This window comes from Crocodylus porosus, unplaced genomic scaffold (assembly GCF_001723895.1).
Source record: "Crocodylus porosus isolate Cpor-Errol unplaced genomic scaffold, CroPor_comp1, whole genome shotgun sequence".
NCBI classification, from domain to species: domain Eukaryota; kingdom Metazoa; phylum Chordata; order Crocodylia; family Crocodylidae; genus Crocodylus; species Crocodylus porosus.
The window spans coordinates 118,585,177-118,604,181 of NW_017728886.1; the positions used below are offsets into that span (position 1 = coordinate 118,585,177).

Below are 19,005 nucleotides of genomic sequence, written 5' to 3' on the forward strand. Positions count from 1 at the left end.
ATATATGCATCTTTACAGACTAGCAAAATAAGATTTTATATACAGGGAACAACCTTTTGTGAACCTAAGTGCATTGCATAGGTCATTGGAGGGTGCCATACCTTGAATATGCCTGGTCCAAATTTGAACCATCCATTTGAGCCAACAGTATGCTCTTGTTGCGAAGAAGGCTAACGGCATACTGGGCTGCATTGTCTGCAGATTGAAGGAAGTAATTATTCTCCTCTATTTGGCACTGCTGAGGCCACATCTGGAGTACTGCATCTAGTTTTGACCCCCCAGTACAGAAAGAATTTAGACAAATTGGAGACAGTTCAGTGGAAATAGCTGGGGAGCTAGGACACATGACTTATGAGGCAAGGTTGAGGGAACTGGGCTTATTTAGCCTGGAGAAGAGAAGACTGACATGGGGGGGGAGGGATTTAATTGCAGTCTTCAATTACCTGAAGGGGGTTCAAAAGAGGATGGAGCTAGACTGTTTTTAGTAGTGGCAGATGACAAAACAAGGTGCAGTGGTTTCAAGTTGCAGCAAGGGAACTTTAGGTTAGATATTAGGAAAAACTTTCTCACTAGGAGGATAGTAAAGCAGTGAAACAGGTTACCCAGAGCGGTTGTGGACTCTCTATCCTTGGAATTTTTTAAGACCTGGCTAGAGCAAGCCTTGGCTAGGATAATATAATTGGAGCTGGTACTGCTTTGAGCAGGGAGCTGGACTAGATGGTCTCCGGAGGTTTCTTCAAACCCTAATTTTCTGTGTTTCTATTTAGGACCCCAGTTACTCTGTGCCTTATTCCCATTCGTCAGTGACTTCCTTAAAATAGGGGCCACGCTTTTCAGATATGTGTGCCCAAAACCGAGCTGCTGATTCCATATTTAGGCATTTCAATAAACATGTCTGGGTTTGTCAAGGTATTGAGCATCTCCAGCTCCCATTGACTTCAACAAGGTTTAGGGGAGCTCATCACATCTGAAAACATTTTTATTCAGTTCTCTAATTCTGGGATTTGGCATTTAGTAGTATGCACCCAGCTTTTTAACCACTGCTTACAAGGTAAACAAAGTGACATTTTAAACCTCATTTATCTATCATTCAGGAATTTAAGTGAGTGACAAAATACATCTATCTGTGTGCAATTACTCTTAATAACCATGCTGCAATTATGTGTGCCCAAAAGGGGAAAGTCTTTATTTTGTCAGTAATTATAATTCTGTGTGACTTCCATAGTCATGCCAGGAAGATTGTACGAGCTTGCCTGGCAACCCAGGATACAGGTCATATCCAAATGGCAGCATTAGGAAATTACAGCTTTGTATTCTATTGTGAATACCGCATGTGCTCCCACAATTCTGTTCCTCCTGGTTAAATACAGATGGAAGAGTAAGGCTTGTAATCACTAGGACAAGGACTAATCATTGATTGCATTATGCTCTATAGCTTCTGAAATGTGTTACTAGTGGATCATTAGGCGACATAAAATTATGTGCTCATCAGAGGTTGCCTTACTCTTTACTACCAGGCTTGCAACTATTAAACTAAAATGGTCATTGAGATGTAGAGGAAAATGGGTGTCATCAAATTACATTGCTCCTCAGCTGAGACCCATTTGATCTTCCACTGAAGTCGGTGGAAGTCTTTCCCTTGACTATAATGAAATAAGTTTATTGTTGTTGTTAAAGCAGTCCTTAAGGGTCCTGCTGTCCTTGGTTTTATACAAATGTTCAGTAAAGAGACAGTCACTTCTCTCAAGAGCTTGGTTATGATTAGAAGGAACAGACTAATGGTGGGTAAAGGTAAGATTAGGCAGTTATAATAAGGAGTACATCCTCATGTACCTAAGCTGTATACCCAAACGTAGCTTGCCACTGCATTTGGTTGTCAGGTAAGAATGACACTGCAAGAAATACTTCCTTTTCCCCTATAGATTATAAGAATGGTACATACGGCATGTAACTAGCCAGGTAAGTACATGTGATACAGCAGGGATATAGCTTATAGTCACGTTGTTCTAAGAGGCAGAAGCAGACAAAACTCTTGTGCTAGAGGTGATATATTTTATTAGACCAACTAAATAGTGGCAAAAAAATATATATTTCTTTGCAAGCTTTCAGGTCCAAACATGCTTCTTCAGGCAGAGGAGAGTGAACATTTTTCATTGTAATCCAATTCAGACAAGCACTGAGGCACATACTTAAGTCACATGGTCCAACTTACATGCATGGGTAAAGCAGAATAGAAGTAGTAGTAGAAGCAGTAATAAAGCTAAGCATGCTCTTAAGTGTGTCTCTAAATAGGCTTGGAATTAAACATGCCCCTTAGCACGTTTCTAGAACTGAGGGCAGAAGATCTGGGTTCTGTTCCTGTCTCTGTCACAGACTCACCACATAATCATATACAAAACATTCAAGTTCATGTCTCAGTTTCCTCTAATGTGAAATTAATTCAATTAACTGATTTGCAAAAGGAGATGCACCTCCTGACTCTTGGTAATTGAACAAAATATAGCTATCCTTATTCTAGGCCTGCCTCACAAGGATGTTTTTTGGCTTTGTCAGTCAGTGTTATAAAGAGCTTTGAACAAGACTTTGAGAAAAAACAACAGAGAAATGCCCAACATTATCCTCTGAGTAGAGCTGATGTTTGATTATCATTTAGAGCTCTCAGCCCTCCTGAGCGACACACCTAGGAACAAACAGCAAGTGTCTGAATAAACACAGTGGAGTGGTTAGTAGCACAAAATCCCTCTTGAACATGTCTTTGATTCACCAGAGTGAAGACTGAGGAAACTTTATGACAGAGAACCTGTGATGAACCAGTGACCTGTTACTATTCTTCCTTTGGCTTCCACTTCACAGAGGCAGTTGCGTCTCTTACATGTCAATTATTTGATGCCTTCTAGACAAGTGTCCCCTTGAAACAGGAAAATAAATGAAATGATTTGAGCTAGCATTTTCACAGGCCTCAAATTTAACAGAAAGGAGACTCATTGCTTCTCATGAAAACTGCTTAATTTTGGCTATTTAAAAGCAGGTATAGTCCCACCAATTAAGAAGCAGGTGAGCCCAAGATGTCAAGGTGCTTCCTCATACATGCTCTTTTGCTTCAGCTCCAATAGCTTTTGGTTGTACTGAGTACCTTACAAAGGGTAAAATGGCAACATTCTCTAGTATCTGGTTTTTGAAGTTAGAGTAATTGGATTTATTTTTTCCCCCTCTTAGGTCTTATTACAGATTACCGGGTAAGTACATCATTAATAATTTGACTTTAAGATGTTAAAAAGACAAAAGAAGAGCTGTTTTTCTTTTTTTTTTTCCTCATGTTTCTTAAAACATCAGCACTTTTCTGCCAAGAAAACTCAAGCCACGGACAGGCATCACATTTTTGTTGGGCAATATACAAAGCCTTTTCCAGTTCCTTGTGGAAAAAAATAGTAATTCCACCATAATGTGGTAGCTCTTTCAAAAAGTAACTTCACTGGAGAATGAGTTTTCAAGCAGTCAGTGTAATGCCTGTTCAGATTTATGTAGCATGATGAGAAGCCCTAGGATCCCCCATTATCCCATAGTCCTCTGCTGTCCCTTCCTCTTGCCAAAGTTGGTGCCTGATAGCTCATCCAGTGCGAACTGTCAGAGAGTCCCGTGGGGACCTTCTGCTGACTGTCCAGACAGTCTTGGCTCTCTCTAAGACTGTTCAAGTGGCATGACCAATTCCTATCAATTCCCAATCCTTTCCAGCAGCTGCCAGCTGACCACTGACTACCAGTCCCCTTCACTGACAGGGAAGAGGACAACTTGTCAGTTATCAGGCTCCTTTGGGGACAGGGGGAGCCAAGGAGAACCTCCTGTAGCCCACTAGCTGAAAAGCTTGCCTTTGCAGGGACTTTTTTGCTCCCTTGTAGGGCTGTGCAAAGCTTTGGTTGTCAATTCGATTTGGAGGAGGTTTGGACCGATTCTGTGGCTGAATCTCTGAATCCGAATCAAATTGGGACACCCATTAGAAGGTCCAAATTGAATCCAAAGCCTCTGAATTGATTTGGAAAACATTCAGAGAGATTTAAAGATTCAGATCAACCAGGGAGAGGCAGGCACAGCCGGGCAGCTGCAGGTTCCCCAATGGCTCCTCCAGGTATGCCTGTCTCTCCCTGGGCGAAGCCTTGGGAGAAGCCCCCATCACTGCCCTACCCCATCCCTCACCCGGCCCCATCCTCCCGGGACTTTAAAAAAAGGGGAAAAAGCTCTGCACTCACAGGCTGCAGCAGCAACAATCAGGGCCTCTGAGGGCTTGTAGCAGAGCCCCCCCCATGCAGTGAGAGTGTGGGAGTGGGGGGCAGCAGGGATAGGCATGGCACAGGTGCAGCACAGCCCAGCAGGCTGCTGAGTGCTGCTGGACTCCAGGTGACTGCTGGAGCCGCCCTAGCTCCCAGACAGTGTGCGGTGCCCTGCCAAGGCACACTACACCCACACGATGCGACAGCTGCCATGCAAATGCCAAGTGGGGAGGCGGTGATCCCTGCTATGCCCCACTGCCCTGCGCTGCATGGGGTGGGGCTCTGCCATGAGCCCTCAGAGGCCCCAGTTGCCACTTCTGCACCCGGAGAGTGCGGGGCTTTTTTTTTTTTTAAGTGCCGGGAGGCTGGGGCTGGGCAAGGAATGGGGCTGGGCAGGGCAGCCACAGGGGCCTCTCCCACAGCTCCCCCGACCTAAGGAGAGGCAGGCACAGCTGGAGGAGCCATGGGAGATCCTGCAGCTGCTCAGTTGTGCTTGCCTCTCCCTGGCTGATCCGAATCTCTGAATTGGCACCGAATCTCCGATTCTGATTCGGCCTAATCAAATAGGGACAGTGATTCAAATCACCGAATCAAATCACTCTCCTCCGAATTGGCCGAATCCAAATTCAATACTTCCCTATTTGTACAGGCCTGCTCTTGTGCCAGAAGGCTGCCTGCACACCCACCCTCGTCACTTTCTCAGAAATTTGAAGTAGAATGTCCATCTGTAGCTTCAGACTGCTAATCACTTGAGAGTAAATGTAAAACTCCAAACCCTGTTTATCTGAAAACTTTTTATCTGAGGGCAAAAGTCACCTCTCAACTGACATGAGATTTATATGTATATGTAGCTGCCTGATAGATTGGCCAATGGCAGGTATCTTCCTGAACATATTCTCATCATGCCATAGCACATAACATTCATATTTTATTCAAATTATTTTATATAGCAATTGTTAAGGACATTTTGGGGGGCAATACCAAGACCTTAATCTTAAAATTTACTTTTTAAAAAATATAGATTTTTGTTTTTGTTTTGTTTTTTGCATTCTGAGTCCTTTGTGGTAAGTTTGGTAAAACTATGAGGTTTTTACAAGATGTTACTATGCACTTGGTGGAGACATTAATGGGAGTTTCAGAAGAGTGATAAATACGTGGTTTAGCCTGGGGGCCTTTCTTCTGATACCTCCTCCCTTTCTTACTTCTACATTTTAAGTGCTTAAATGTTTGTACCAAAGAATTTGTGAGCCCCCAAACATTCTTTGATTACTTGATGCACCTCAAGAATTGTCATCTAGTTTTCAGGAACTGAACATATGATATATGCCAAAACTGTCACGTGGCATGTGCTGCATTGTACCCAAAGCAATGACTTCTGACATAGATCTCCTTCTCTCTCAAATGCAGCACTGGCAAATCCCTCTGGGCCGAAGGTTCCGCTCCTTGAAAATGTGGTTTGTGTTTAGGATGTATGGAGTCAAGGGACTACAGGAGCATATCCGCCAGGTAATCCTATTATAGTTCCTTTGACAACTCAGGCCAAATCCAGACAAGTGAGCACACGCCTGGTGTGGCATCTCAAAGCAGTTTGAGATGCCACAGGATGCACACTTAGAATGAAAAATGTTCCCTACATGGCATATTTGCAACGCAAACTCTAAATTTGATACTGGGAAATCCCAGTATCAAAAAAAACCACATCAGAAAAAAATGGGACATGGTGTACTCCTGGAGTGTGCCCAGAGGCAATTGCAGGCTGGGTCCTCCAACGAGATGCTCCTGCATCTGGCCAGAACATCTTTATGGCTATATCTTTGCAAGCTGGGGCAAATAGAAGTGAGGTAAGACTGCAGTGGTGGCTTGGACTTAGGCTCTGTCCCAGGTAAGCAGGGATGTGGGGGAGACTATGCAGGCAGGGGAGACTGCTCAGGAGGCGTGGGTCCCCTGCCCATCCCCTGCATGGTGCGCAGCCCTCCTGCAGCAGCAGCAGCAGCAGTGGCTGTTGGGGCACTCATTGCCTGCTGTTCGCAGAGACCCCCAGGGGTGTGGCACCACCTCAGACCCAGAGGCTGCACAGGGTGCTGGCCCAGCCACTGGCATGCACCCTCAAACAAGACCAGGCTGCTCATGCTGTCACCCACGGCTCCTGGCGCTACAGGCAGAAGCCATGCACTCCCGGGCCAGGCCAGGTCCTGCTCCCATGGAGCTGGTCTGGCCCAACAGTGCGCGGGGCATATGGAGGCAGGACCTGGCCTTGCCAGAAGATGCACACTAGTGACTGGGCCAGTGCCACGTGCAGCCCCAGTTGAGGCCTTCCCATGAATGGCGTGGGGATTGCTGGGGCCTGTATGTTCTTGGGGCTTGTTCATGGCCTTGGAAATTTTTTTGCACATTTATTACTATGAACATGCAGTTAAGATATTGTTGTGATGGCCAGAACTTTTTTACGAGTGTAAATGTCCTGCTAAATGACGTGCATCCTCCTGTTGTACTGTATATGCAAAGTAAAATTACAATATTTTCTATCTTTCCAAAATGAAGAGACACAGGTAGATCCTGGAGTTAACTCAGATTTATGTACAGGTTCAATCTGGTCCAATGCACCTGGCCCTCCCACAGACATGCATTTTTTAATAAAAGCTCCAGTTTTCATTAAAGACTAATAAAAGATCCCTAAACAGGATATCTAATAAGATGCTGCTGCAAATCAGCTGTCTGCCTAATGTGCATAAGGAGATGGCTCTATCCTAAATTACCACTATTGGAACAGAGTAAGGACAATATCCTTTTTCCCTCATCTATTTCTCTTGGGAAATGCATTATAATGTCCATTGATTCAATTTACAAACATCTAAGAGAGATTCTGGACCTTACGGGGAAGCACATTAGGGGAGTATTCAAATGAGAGGAGTAACAACAGTAGCATTTTATCATGTAATCAATATTGAGGTCTCAGGCTTCTTTTGTATATCCTGCTAAAGTGAAAGTAGGCACATGATTTGCTACAGTCAGCCTGTATTGCACTTTTTGCTAGGTTGGTTTCACTGGTGAGGCTTTGAAGGCTGCAGCTAATCCAATTTGCTGCCAAGATTTTTAAGAAGCACTAAATCTCATATAGTGCTGGTGTCAGAGCTGGAGCCTTTACATTTATTACATATACTTTATCTGACTTAGGTCTTAGTCTTTCTTATTTATATTTAAAAACATGGTACAGGCTTTCTCTTTTTCCTGACTCTCCAAGTGCTCACAGAGCAAATGCTTGTCCTTCAAGCGTCTCTTAAACAGCATCTTTGAATGGGTTCTCCCATTGGCTTTGGCAACAGTCCTCTAGCAGACACAGAAATATTAGGGCAAGTGATTTTCTTTGTAAAGCCACTGACTAGAGAAGACAACCTGAAGAAAAATAATTCAAAATGTTCCTGGCACTTTTCTTTATCTTAAGTACTTACATTCTTATTTGAGGTACTTACAAAGTACTCAAGTGCCTTAAGTACTCATAGGTACTTATAAGAACCTATGCATTTATATCATTACGTCTTATAGACTTGCTGGACTGTATATGTGCGTGCAACATTATTTCTTTAAGTACTAGAAAATGTTGTGGGATATTTTTAAATTGTGATCATCACCCTTGAGATTTCAGTATGGCTGTATGGGTGTAACTGAGAGCAGATTTGGCTTACTGTGTACTTTGATTTAGACTCAGATTTTTCCATGTGGACAGGAGGAGGTCTCATCACATTCTGTGGGTTTCACTGTTTCTCTTTAAAATATCCTTGGGGGGGGGTTGTTTTTGTTTTTTCAATGTTCAGTGGACATGTACTTGCATGAACAGTTTGAGTTCTTTGTCTTGTAGGAATCTAGGTAGTCTTCTAGATCAGTTGCTCTTCTGTGAGCTTGTAGTATGGTGCAGATTGTAGCAATAGCCATCAACAGCCTGTCTCTTTTCCCCACTTCTTCACCTGCTTCTTTCCAAGAACCATTTCACAGTCCCGAAAATATAATGGTGATTTTTTTCTTTGAAATAGTAGTAGTAATGAGGAACTTCATGAAATCTGGTACTGGTTTATACTGCAGAGCTATAAACAGATTCCCAAAAGAAAACACTCTTGAAATTTAACCTCACTTTACCATCCCTTGTCATTCTTAAAGGATTTTTATAATTCCAGGCTTTGTGAAGTTGTTTCCATTTAAACATATGGTAACATCTTGCAAATAACAGTCTTTGTACTCCCAGTGTTGGCAAAGCCATCTCTAGAGAGAACAGTCAGTACAGTGCTTGGGTTACACTTGGCACTTTTTTGTGTCACAAGATGATCCCTAAAGTTGCCAGACCCATTTCTCAGTTATCGTTTTGAGAGACAACAGGCAAGTTTTCTTTTGGTCACATATTGCAGTGAATGTGGGTCAGAACATGATGTTTCTGCCATCTCAGTGCACTAACAAGGAAGAATCCAAACCCTGGAGCAGAGCTATGCAACAGCTCCCTGAGCTGGAACATGGAGAAGGGGCAGTGAGCTTGTTTGAGACATGATCAGTAGGCCAATGCATGAGGCTATCTGCTACCTTTACCCACACCCTGTGGTGGTAGCTGCAGCCTGACTGTGAGACAGCATAGCCGGGTCTTCTTTGAAGGCTTGGGGATTAAGATTTATTTTCCTCCTAGCTAGTACAGAGGTCACCCTACGCATGTTGAAGTCTCTTTGGAAAAATGAGAATTAGGCTTCCAAATAATCTAAAAGTTTTACCAAACTTTATCCAGTGCTTATGCAAACTATCCTTTTTTATTCAGACTCCCAGGATTTACCTTAACTTTTGAAAGTTTGAGTGATTTTGAGCTCATGACAAGCTTTAGCAGGGAAAAGTATAATCCTTCCACAATGATGGTGTGCTTATAAGTGGATAAGATTTTCTTTTTGCAAACGATATTGGTTTTAAATATTTTTGAAATTGAAGGTTCAGGATCAGCTCTCTTTTCTGCCTTCCATCTCCTCAAAGTTGCAAACCAGTGTTTTTTCTTCTTAATAGTATGTTTTAAACTTTGGGATGTTTCTTGTGTTGTGGCTTTAAAGCCCAGTATCTGAATGAGTGGATAGCCACTGTGATCTGGCATGTATTTGTGTTGAGACACAGAGATTTAAAGAACAAAATATTCCTTGGATATGAGCACAAATGACTTTGATTTAATTGTAGCATCACTCCTCTTTTTTCTAAAACCATCCAGTTTATATATCTTCTTCATTTACAAAACAGAGTAGCAACACAATGCAAAACAGATTAAAAGGGATTTGCGGGGGCAACATCTTTCAAACATGGGTGGGGGGAGAAGATTATGGGTTTTGGAAGTAAATTCCAGGAAGCAGGAAGGCAGGAGCAAATAGCTTAAGAGAATTAATAACAGCACCCAGAATTGTCCTGCTGTTGCTTTCTATGTGAAATGCAGACAATTGCCCATTTTTAAATTATGCTGCTCTAATTCAGGATAACAGGTCACAGGTGAGAAGTTTATCATTAGATAAGCCTTAGAATGCCCTATCATTAATACCTGATCCATAACTCTATTTTAAGTTAATTTATTTTATACACAATTCCCTGTGAACATTCTAAAAATTCATTCCTTTAAAAGCACTGTCTGTAGCTTTTGAAGCAATTAAATTCCATGGCTGTGTCCAGATCTGCAGGGGCATGCGCTTGCAGCAGCACAAACAGTAGCGGCACGTGCAGTTTGGTGAGGGATAAATTGTCCCACTTGGGGCAAACCGCCCTTTCCCCAGCTCCTCCTAGTTCCCAATGTGCTGGAGCAGCCAGGGCACAAATGGAAGAGTAAAGACACTTTGGCCAGCAGTCAAAGCACCTTCCTGAAGGACCAAGCTGCCGCTTTTTCCTGTGCATACTATTGTAGCTTGCACTGCTCCACCTTTTTTCCTCAGCACTTTTTTTTTTGCTACCAGGAAATCCTGGTAGCAAATCTTGCCCCTGCCCTGCAAATTTGCAGCATGGGGCACTTTTTAATGTTCCAAATGTGCAGTTTGTGGCACCGCAAAGAGGTCTGTGGCACCACAGATCACATGTGCCTGCATGTCTGGATGCAGCCTGTATGAGCTTTGTAAGTTTTTTTTTTTCTGTTCTTCACTTATAACAATGAAGCAAATACCACTTAAAAATCACAGCTGAAAATTCACAGAGAGAGGACTGTTCTTCTCTGTAGCCACACCAGCTTGGGCTATTATTCGGTGAGGTGTCATAAAGTAAGCAGACTTGAGTTGGGTCAACACTTATCTGTGAAAACCTTGTAGTGTCACAGCTAGGGAAACCTAGTATCTGTAAAAATGGCTATTGAAGACTTGGTAGGTAGCACTTTTCTGAATACAGAACCCCTGCTCAAATAGGTTGTGCTATGAGGAAGCGGCACTTATGCAGGGATGGGCGAAATGTGGCCCATGGGCCGGATGCAGCCCGCCAGCCCATTCTGTCTTGCCTGTGGGGCCCCTAAAAAATTTAGAAAATGAATATTTATCTGCTCCTGACTGCCTGTCATGTGGCCCTCGATGGCTTGCCAAAACTTAGTACCTGAAATAATTGCCCTCTACCTGAAATAACTGCCCACCCCAGCACTTATGCCTACAAGATGCTAGCATTTGTCAAAGATGTCCTGACATCCTTTTTCCAAAAGTTTTGTTGATATCCTGTCCAAATTTCCAAGTTTCAAGGAAGACACAATCCTTTTTCCAAATACTTATAGTCCAAATTAGGACAACAGGATGTGATTTAGTGCTACACCTTCACAGGTACAATACAAATGTGACAGCCCAGAAGCAGTATGTGTGTGCACATTTGTGTGTGCATCTGTGTGTGGGTGCATATGTGTGTGTGTGGGGGGGGGCAGGGGAAGAGGCCTTGGTTCCCTGCTGCTCTATTGACTATTCCATTCTTAGAAAATTGCTTGGGTCCAGCAGCTCACACACATTCCTCTGTAAAGCTGTCTAACATGTCCCTTCACCCATGTTATTTTCACCCCTGCTCTGGCATCCCAGAGGGTACTTCTTAGAACAGTTTGGGAAATTATTCCCAGATGGTTAAGGGCTTTTGTGCTCAGGATAGAGCAATGACCCACAAGTGCACCCTAGGTAACAAAATAAAAGCTTAATCTCCAAGAAGTGCTGGTTTCTTTTAACTGTGTGAATTTTTGTTGAAAGCTTTCTCAGAAGACAGCATGCATATATGGGTGTTTAAGGATGGATTTTAGTGAAAAGAGGATCATTGTTTGACATACAACAGAAAAACTGGTTCAGACAGAGGAAGGAAGCATAAAATGAGACCCCAAGATGGGAATGGGGGAAGAGCAGAAGGGCAGCCAGTAGGACGGGGCTTGTGTAATTCATAGGGGAAAAGGAGGTGGAATTGTGCAGAACTTTGAGCATGTTAGGTGTGCCATTGATAGCCTCTGAAATGACAGATGAAAAGCAGCATTGTGGATGGCCCAGAAGGCAGTAAGATGAAGAGGAAGCCAAGAGAACAACAGTGCAGGAGGCAAGGCAAAGGATGACCAAATGGTGTTTGCATGTGTGTGTGCATGCATGCATGCACACATGTACATTTGCCTACATGCAGATGCATGCAAAAATTGGTGTGACTGACTTCACCGCAGCTCCGATCTATGTGCCACACCATACCAGCTTGCATCAGATCAACATTCAGTGTTCCAACGTGGGTTCTATGCAGGGGCCTTGCATACTCTTCTGAAATGCGGGGCACGGTTGAACAGAGCCCCCTCATGAGCCTACGCTCGCACCCACTCACAATCACTTCTCCCATTCGCTATTACACAGACCAGTTCCTCTTCCGTCTGCAAGTTCACATTATATTCCCCAGCACATTATATTCCCCAGACCATGTGGTAATTGTCTACCTGAAAAAAGTAATATTAGAGAAGATTTTTTAGTTGCTTTTAATGAAGATTGGCAGTAGGAATTGAGGATAGCCAGTGTGACAGGCTAAGCTATCTTTCACAGACCAAGCACAAGGGCTCTTCAGGACACTAGGGTGACATGGTCCATGTACCACAGTTAGGATATCTGTTCACTAACAGTTGAAGGCTGAAAATGTAGTGTACTAAACAACAATAACATTTTTTCTTGTACTGTATTTTTAAAATCAAAATAATATTTTATAATGTATGTTAAAATAAGCTTAAAGGCACAGAATGAGCCAAGTGTCAAAATCAAAGAAACTTGTAGTTAATGAAATCCACTCCTTCAGGAACTCTTGTCTTTGTGGCTCTGCTTAACAGAACTCTGAGACTAGCATGAAACATCATCTCCCTAGGATGTGTCCCCAGTTCTACATGCAGGACGTCCTTCTCACAAGTTGTGTATGCCGCTAATAGGATTGAACTACCTTGACTCCTCTTGTGAACAGTTATCATACCCTCCTGCAATATTTATCTTGGAGAGAGAAGACTTAAATCTAAAATCCTTTTGATTTTTGTGGATTTCAGGCATCAGTTCCTAATGAGATCTAACTCTTTTGTGTTTACTCTGGTTTGGATTACTAGCACTGCAGCTGTCATGGGCAAGTTTTTGTGGTTCAGTGGTGTGGGGCTTTGGGTGGTTGGCAGTAGTAGCTCAATTGTAGAGTATATTCAGACTTTTGGGAAATTATGAATCCCTCCTTAACTATGTAAAAATTCAAAGTGTCTGCTGCCCCCTAGTGTTTTTGCTAACTTCTCTTTGCTGTTAGAGATCATGCAAAAATTATGGTGCAACTAATTAACAGGAGTTTCCATATGCAGTATCCATACAGGAATGCAGCAAACTTCCAGCACTTTTTTTCCTGCGTTATCCTTTTTTCTAAAGGGTTTTGATTCACTAGCAAATTATTTAGTGCAAAAAAAAAAAAAGAGAGAGAGAGAGAGATTGAGCTACTCCCTTGAAAAATGTACAATAGCAAATTAGGATTCCTGTACTGACTACTTAAACTGGCTTCTGAACTAGTAGTTTTATTCTTTCCCTACTCAGTGTAAATTGCTATTAATTAGTAAGTAATTTTACCCAAAGACTGAAAAATTAAGGATGTCAGGATTTTGGCCACTATGTTTAATGGTATAACAGTTAGCCAGAGCACATAAAATGTGCTATTGGTAAAATCTTGGCCTCACTGAAATTATTAGGAGTTCTACATTGTATTGCTTTGCTGGACCAAATGTGCTTGGATTTGCATCCTGTGAATTTGCATCCTGTGAATGGCATCCTGTGAATGGCTATACAAGAGGTGTGATTCAGAATATAAATATTGAATAAATACATATATCATGGCATAGAAAACATACTAGAATATAAGTGTATATATTTCTTCCAGGTTTCAAAGTTGCAAACGCATTATTATTTGCATTAATAATGTTAATGTCCAGGTGTCTCTAATGTGTTTAGAAGTAATATTTTTGTGGAACCATAAAGGCTTCCAGTTTAATTAAAGAGTAGTGGTAATAAATGAGTGCAAGATACAATAGGGAGGAGATGGCAAAAATATAAGAAGAGATTGGTTATGTGGCCTATCAAAGCATCCATTTGAAGGTTTTGAATCAAAAAAGATTTTTCTATTTTAAGATATAAACAAACATCAGACATCTGTAATTAAAACTGCATAAGCTTTCATTATAATTTCTATTTCACCTTGATTATGACTTTTGGAAAGTCCTTATAAGCTGAAATATTCAAATATTCCCTGTACTCTCTGCCCAAAACAAAAGGTTCTCTTTATTTTTGTTTGATATCCTCCTTCATTTTAAAAAATAAAACAGCAGAGAGGAAAAAATACACTTCAGAAAATGCAAAGAATTGTTTTGGAGCACAGGTGCTTTAAAAATGGTAGAACTTTAAGACAGACAAGACTTTTTGTCTGAGACTGCCAGAAGCAGCAGTGTGTTACTTTGGTCCAACTCTGCAGCATCTGTATTGATAGGGCACTTCAGTGGGGCTTTTTGGCACTTTTAACTAAAGCTGATTCAATCGGCTATTAGATAAAAGCACCCAAAAAGTCCCACTAAAGCGCCCAATTCTCAGATATTTCCTAAATCATCCTGACTAGAGCTACATTCCAACTCTACTAGATGTTTTAGGCTCCTACCTTATATATGGCTAATATAGACTAGACATAATGTAGGGGAAAAATTAAAAGCACAAGGATCTGACTTTCAAAGTTTCTAAATACAATAGTTCCATTAACTAAAGAGAGATGTGTGAGGGAACACATCTTTTCAGACAGGAAAAGTAAGAAGAGGGTATCTCCTTTTTTCCTATCAATTATTACTGCTGTTCCCCCTAACATCAAAAAAGCTGAATGGTTCTAAAATACGCCAGCATAGCACCAGCATTGCTGTCCCCCTTCACATCAAAAAACTTGATGATTCCTCACCTGAACGAGGAACCAGATGGCCAGTGGAGAGCTATGGTTCTACATACTATGCCTTCCTTTAACCTCTGCTTTACTGGGCCATTAAAGGCACCATTTTCAGATATAAGTCTTCCATAATATTGCTGGTGCTACTGCCCTGTGAACCTTAATGGGTTTCATTTCCTAAATTGCGCGGGTTTTAAATTTGTAACTCTATTGCAAATTTTTAAAGTATGTAATTACTTTCTGAGGGAAAATTATGTGAATTTTCAAGGCATTACACAGCTATTAAAGTTTTCCACATTGGTACTGATTTACATATTTCTTGATACATCTGATTTCTTGAATAAAAAGCATCCTTTTTACACATACATCCCATGAAAGCTAGGAACTGGGCAGTACTAAGTGGCACCTGAACTCCATTTTAACTTAAGGTAAAGGAAAAAGTCCTCTTTATGCTCATTTCATCTAGAACCTTTTCTTTTTCTCCAAGAAAGCTTTGCTGGACTGCTCAACTTGCAGCAAACTGTGTAATGAGATTTTTAAAAAATAAATTCAAAATAACTCAGCTGAGACCGCCAGATGCATTTTACTTACAAGCAAATAGTTTTTGAAGTACCTTTTGAATACATCTTGCTGGTGGATATATTACAGAGATATTTGGGCAGGAAAGAGAAAGGCAATGAAAATAAATTGAAATTTAAAAATGAAATATCCCACATGACACAGTCAGAGATAAATTATTATTTGGAATTATTATGCTTATTCTTAATATGGCACCATAAACTGACATGATATTTTACAATCATGCCAAGATACTACTGTGAAAAGTACACTAGAAATAGGAGGGAGGCAGGAAGGGAGGGAGCGATGGATAGGTGGGTGGCTATGGGGAAAGAGAGAGAATAGGCCAAAAGCTTAGAACTAACCTGTCCTCTATCCCGGAAACTCTAATAATCATGAATAAGATATTAATTAATATGAGCAAACAGTGCTGGGTGAGCACTTTAGCTGGTCATGGGTAGCTTCTAGGAATATTTTTTAAGAGGATGAGTAGGAGGGTGGAAATAATTATAGATCATGACTGATTTATACATTGGACATTTCCTCTCTTTTCAGCATGTGAAGTTATCACATGAGTTTGAACAGTTGGTACTCCAGGACGAACGGTTTGAAATCTGTTCTGAGGTCATGTTGGGACTGGTGTGCTTCCGACTAAAGGTAAAGTAGCAAAGGCTTCTTATTTCCCCTCTCCTGTTGTAGGTATACATTCAGATAGATTTGATATACTGTACTGGACTAGCATGTGTTTATAGTTAAGGTAATTGTTTTAAATTGCAGGAAAGTAATGATAAATTATATATTCCAAAGTTATCCTGAGGTAGATGCTCTTTGAGCATCAGATAAATTTAACAAAATGCAAGTATGTGAAGATATAGAAATGATTAAGGCACCTAGGAGGACTTAAATCTATTCTGTAATGACACCAGGAAGTAAGCATATGATTACTCTGCATAATTAATATATTTTAGGATTTATAGTCTGGGATTAAACTTTTAAATTTTTTATATTTTTTCATTGTCCTTACAGGCTGTACTGTACAGGCTGTACAGGTTTTGCTGTACTTTAACATGACCGAATTTCTATTAAGCTTATACTGCCTGTTTTGGGGTATTACAACAGTCCTTTAAGATTTAATTTAATCTTAAATTATTGAATGTATTCTTTCCCTTAATTCCTCTAAAGAAGAAAATCAGAGAAAACTTTACCACGTCATTTCACCTATTCTGAAGATAACAGTATCAATGATAAATCTCTTCAACATATTATCATAGAATCATAGAAAAAAGGACCGAAAGGGATCTATAAGGTCATCAAGTTTGGTCCCGTGGCCTCCTCTTAAAGACTGCCAGAGATGGCGACTGTACCACCTCTGCTAGAAGTGTGTTCCAGATTCTAGTTACCCCTACAGAAAAGAAGTTTTTCCTTATGTCCAGCCAAAACTTGTCCCTGACTAGCCTGTGTCCATTGGTTCATGCTTTCCTGGGGGGGGGGCTTTTGTGAAAAGTTGTTCACCTGTGTTCTCCCTTGTCATATTTGTAGGCAGCTATCAAGTCATCTCTCAGCCTTCTTTTGCTTAGGCTGAACAGTCCCAGGTCCCAAAGTCTCTCCTCATACGGCCTGTTCCCCAGGCCCTTGATCATGCTGGTGGCCCTTCTCTGTACCCTTTCAAGCTCATCCACATCCTTCTTGAAGTGTGGTGCCCAGAACCACAGTTCAAGAAGGATGTGGACAAGGACCATTATATCTTATAGTGATTTCACTTAAGAACAGCCTGAGCTCCTGGATATGTTTACACTGCAGTCAAAGCATGACTACAGCTCACGTAGATGTACCTGTTAGTTTTAAACTAACTAACCTGGGTAACAATATTGTAATAGCCACCACTGTTAGCTACAGAGGACCAACTCTCAGGACCATTATAAATTCTAATTTATTAGAAGGGATGTGAAGTTACAGTAAAATTATAAATGTGAACCTTTGGGGATTGTGATGGGTACTGGTCACCTTAGCACGCACACACACACACGCGCGCAATTGCTGCAATAGTAGTGTAGCATCTATGTTGGTTTATACCTATCTGAGGCGCTGGAGTCTGCTGTCAATGGTCAGCTTCCTCCAAGGTGATGTCTTTTCCAGAAGGGAGGTCTCCTGCTTGTCCTTCTGTCTCGGTCGGTCGGTCGCTGAATGAGAGGGCACCACTGAGGGTCATGCTTCACGGCCTTTTATCCCTTCTCTTGGCAGACTTCTGTGATCCCTTGGCATCATCTTAGCTGCCCAATCCAGAGATCACTGTCCCACGTGGGTCTTGAGTAGTACATGACAGCTGTTAGTCACGGTCACTGGGGGTTCTGCCCGATGGTGCAGTTTTGGGAGTCCACCCTTGACTTGATTGATTCAGTAGCTGTGTCCTTGTAGGTTTCAGGTGGCTTGATCAGCTTAAAATGGCTTGTAGAGTAGAGTTTTGTAATGGTAAGTTCCTCTGGCTAGGCTATTGTCAATTAACAGCCAGAGGCTCTTGCTTTGTCATTCAGGAATCTACTGATTCATACATACTCACATTCACTCAGGGGGACCAGCCCAATACAGCAATACAATTCCAGTGATTACAATTCCAGTGTATTCTTATAATAATAATAATTTTAGTAATACAAGGTATGACTTACTCTAAAAGATACATTTGTTAAAAGTTAAAAGATATAAAACATAAAATACGGAATATCAAGGCAAAGATGAGACAGATGAAATATAAAAAAATGCACTGTGAGAAATATATAAAAATGCAATGTGAGGTAGTGAGGAGCAAAGGCCACTGGGGACAGTAAGTGACACAGGTTAGATGCAGTCACATAGACTGATTTAGCATAATGTCATATTGAATGTAATAGTTTGAATGCTTATAATAAATACCCATTAGTCAGTTTAGAAAAAAGGCAAGGTTCATCTTCTTATCTAGGCTCATTGCTTGTTTTTTCCTATGTGCTGAATGTCTTGGTTCTTGGATTTTATCTCTAGAGGCCTTTAACAAAATTAACTTAAAAACGACCCTTAAGCAAACATTCTGAGAGATCAAAACCTAGGGGCTTTTGAAAGGGGGTTGGGAAAGAGAGGTCACTGCAGTGGTGTGGAAAATTTTCCAAAGAATACAAACTGACCACCCAGCAGAAATCTGTTAGTAAGATCCCAGCCCAGATTTGGGAGTAGTGACAGGTTTGGGTAGGAGGGGCCCAAGACGGCAACTCACCCAATAAAAACTGTAACCTACAGTCCCAGTTTGGAGGTAACCTTACTTGCAGAACACCGAAGGAAGAATTGTAAGTGTACACCTGATCAAACTGATCACCTGAACCACCCTCTCCATGAACAAGAATTACCATTCGTGCTGAAGCCAACACAAAACTTTAGACAGATATGGGAAGTTTGCTTTGGGAACCAGATCTTAATTAAAGGGGGAATGTGTTCACCAGGATATATTTAGAGTCATGTTTTCAATGCACCTTGTCTTTTCTTGTCTCTTACAGGCTTTGCTTAAAAGTAGATATCTTAGTTCTTTTGTTTTCTTTAGCAACACTTAGCTCAGTTGATATGTACATGTAGTTTGTAGGTTTCTAGAGCAAGCCACTTCAGCTTTCTGGCTTGCTCCAAGCCTTGCCACACCCATGCAATGTGTGTGCTAGGTCTCTGCCAGTACTTAGAAGGAAAAAGAAATGCACAAAATGAGGGGGTGGGGAGGTACAGGCAAGAAGGGGCTTCTTGTTACACTGCAACATGATGGTCCACAGCAAGC

General features: G+C 41.5%; 1 protein-coding gene across 3 annotated transcripts in view; it reads left to right on the top strand.

The window, feature by feature from the left end:
* The window catches only part of DDC (dopa decarboxylase), a 90,199-nt gene that overhangs the window by 55,858 nt on the left and 15,336 nt on the right, over positions 1–19,005 (top strand). For all 3 annotated transcript variants that reach the window (XM_019540986.1, XM_019540994.1, XM_019541009.1), the window contains exons 11-13: positions 3,217–3,236; positions 5,673–5,771; positions 15,777–15,878. In XM_019540986.1, the coding sequence (XP_019396531.1) occupies positions 3,217–3,236; positions 5,673–5,771; positions 15,777–15,878 (221 nt within the window). The remainder of the gene's footprint in view (positions 1–3,216; positions 3,237–5,672; positions 5,772–15,776; positions 15,879–19,005) is intronic.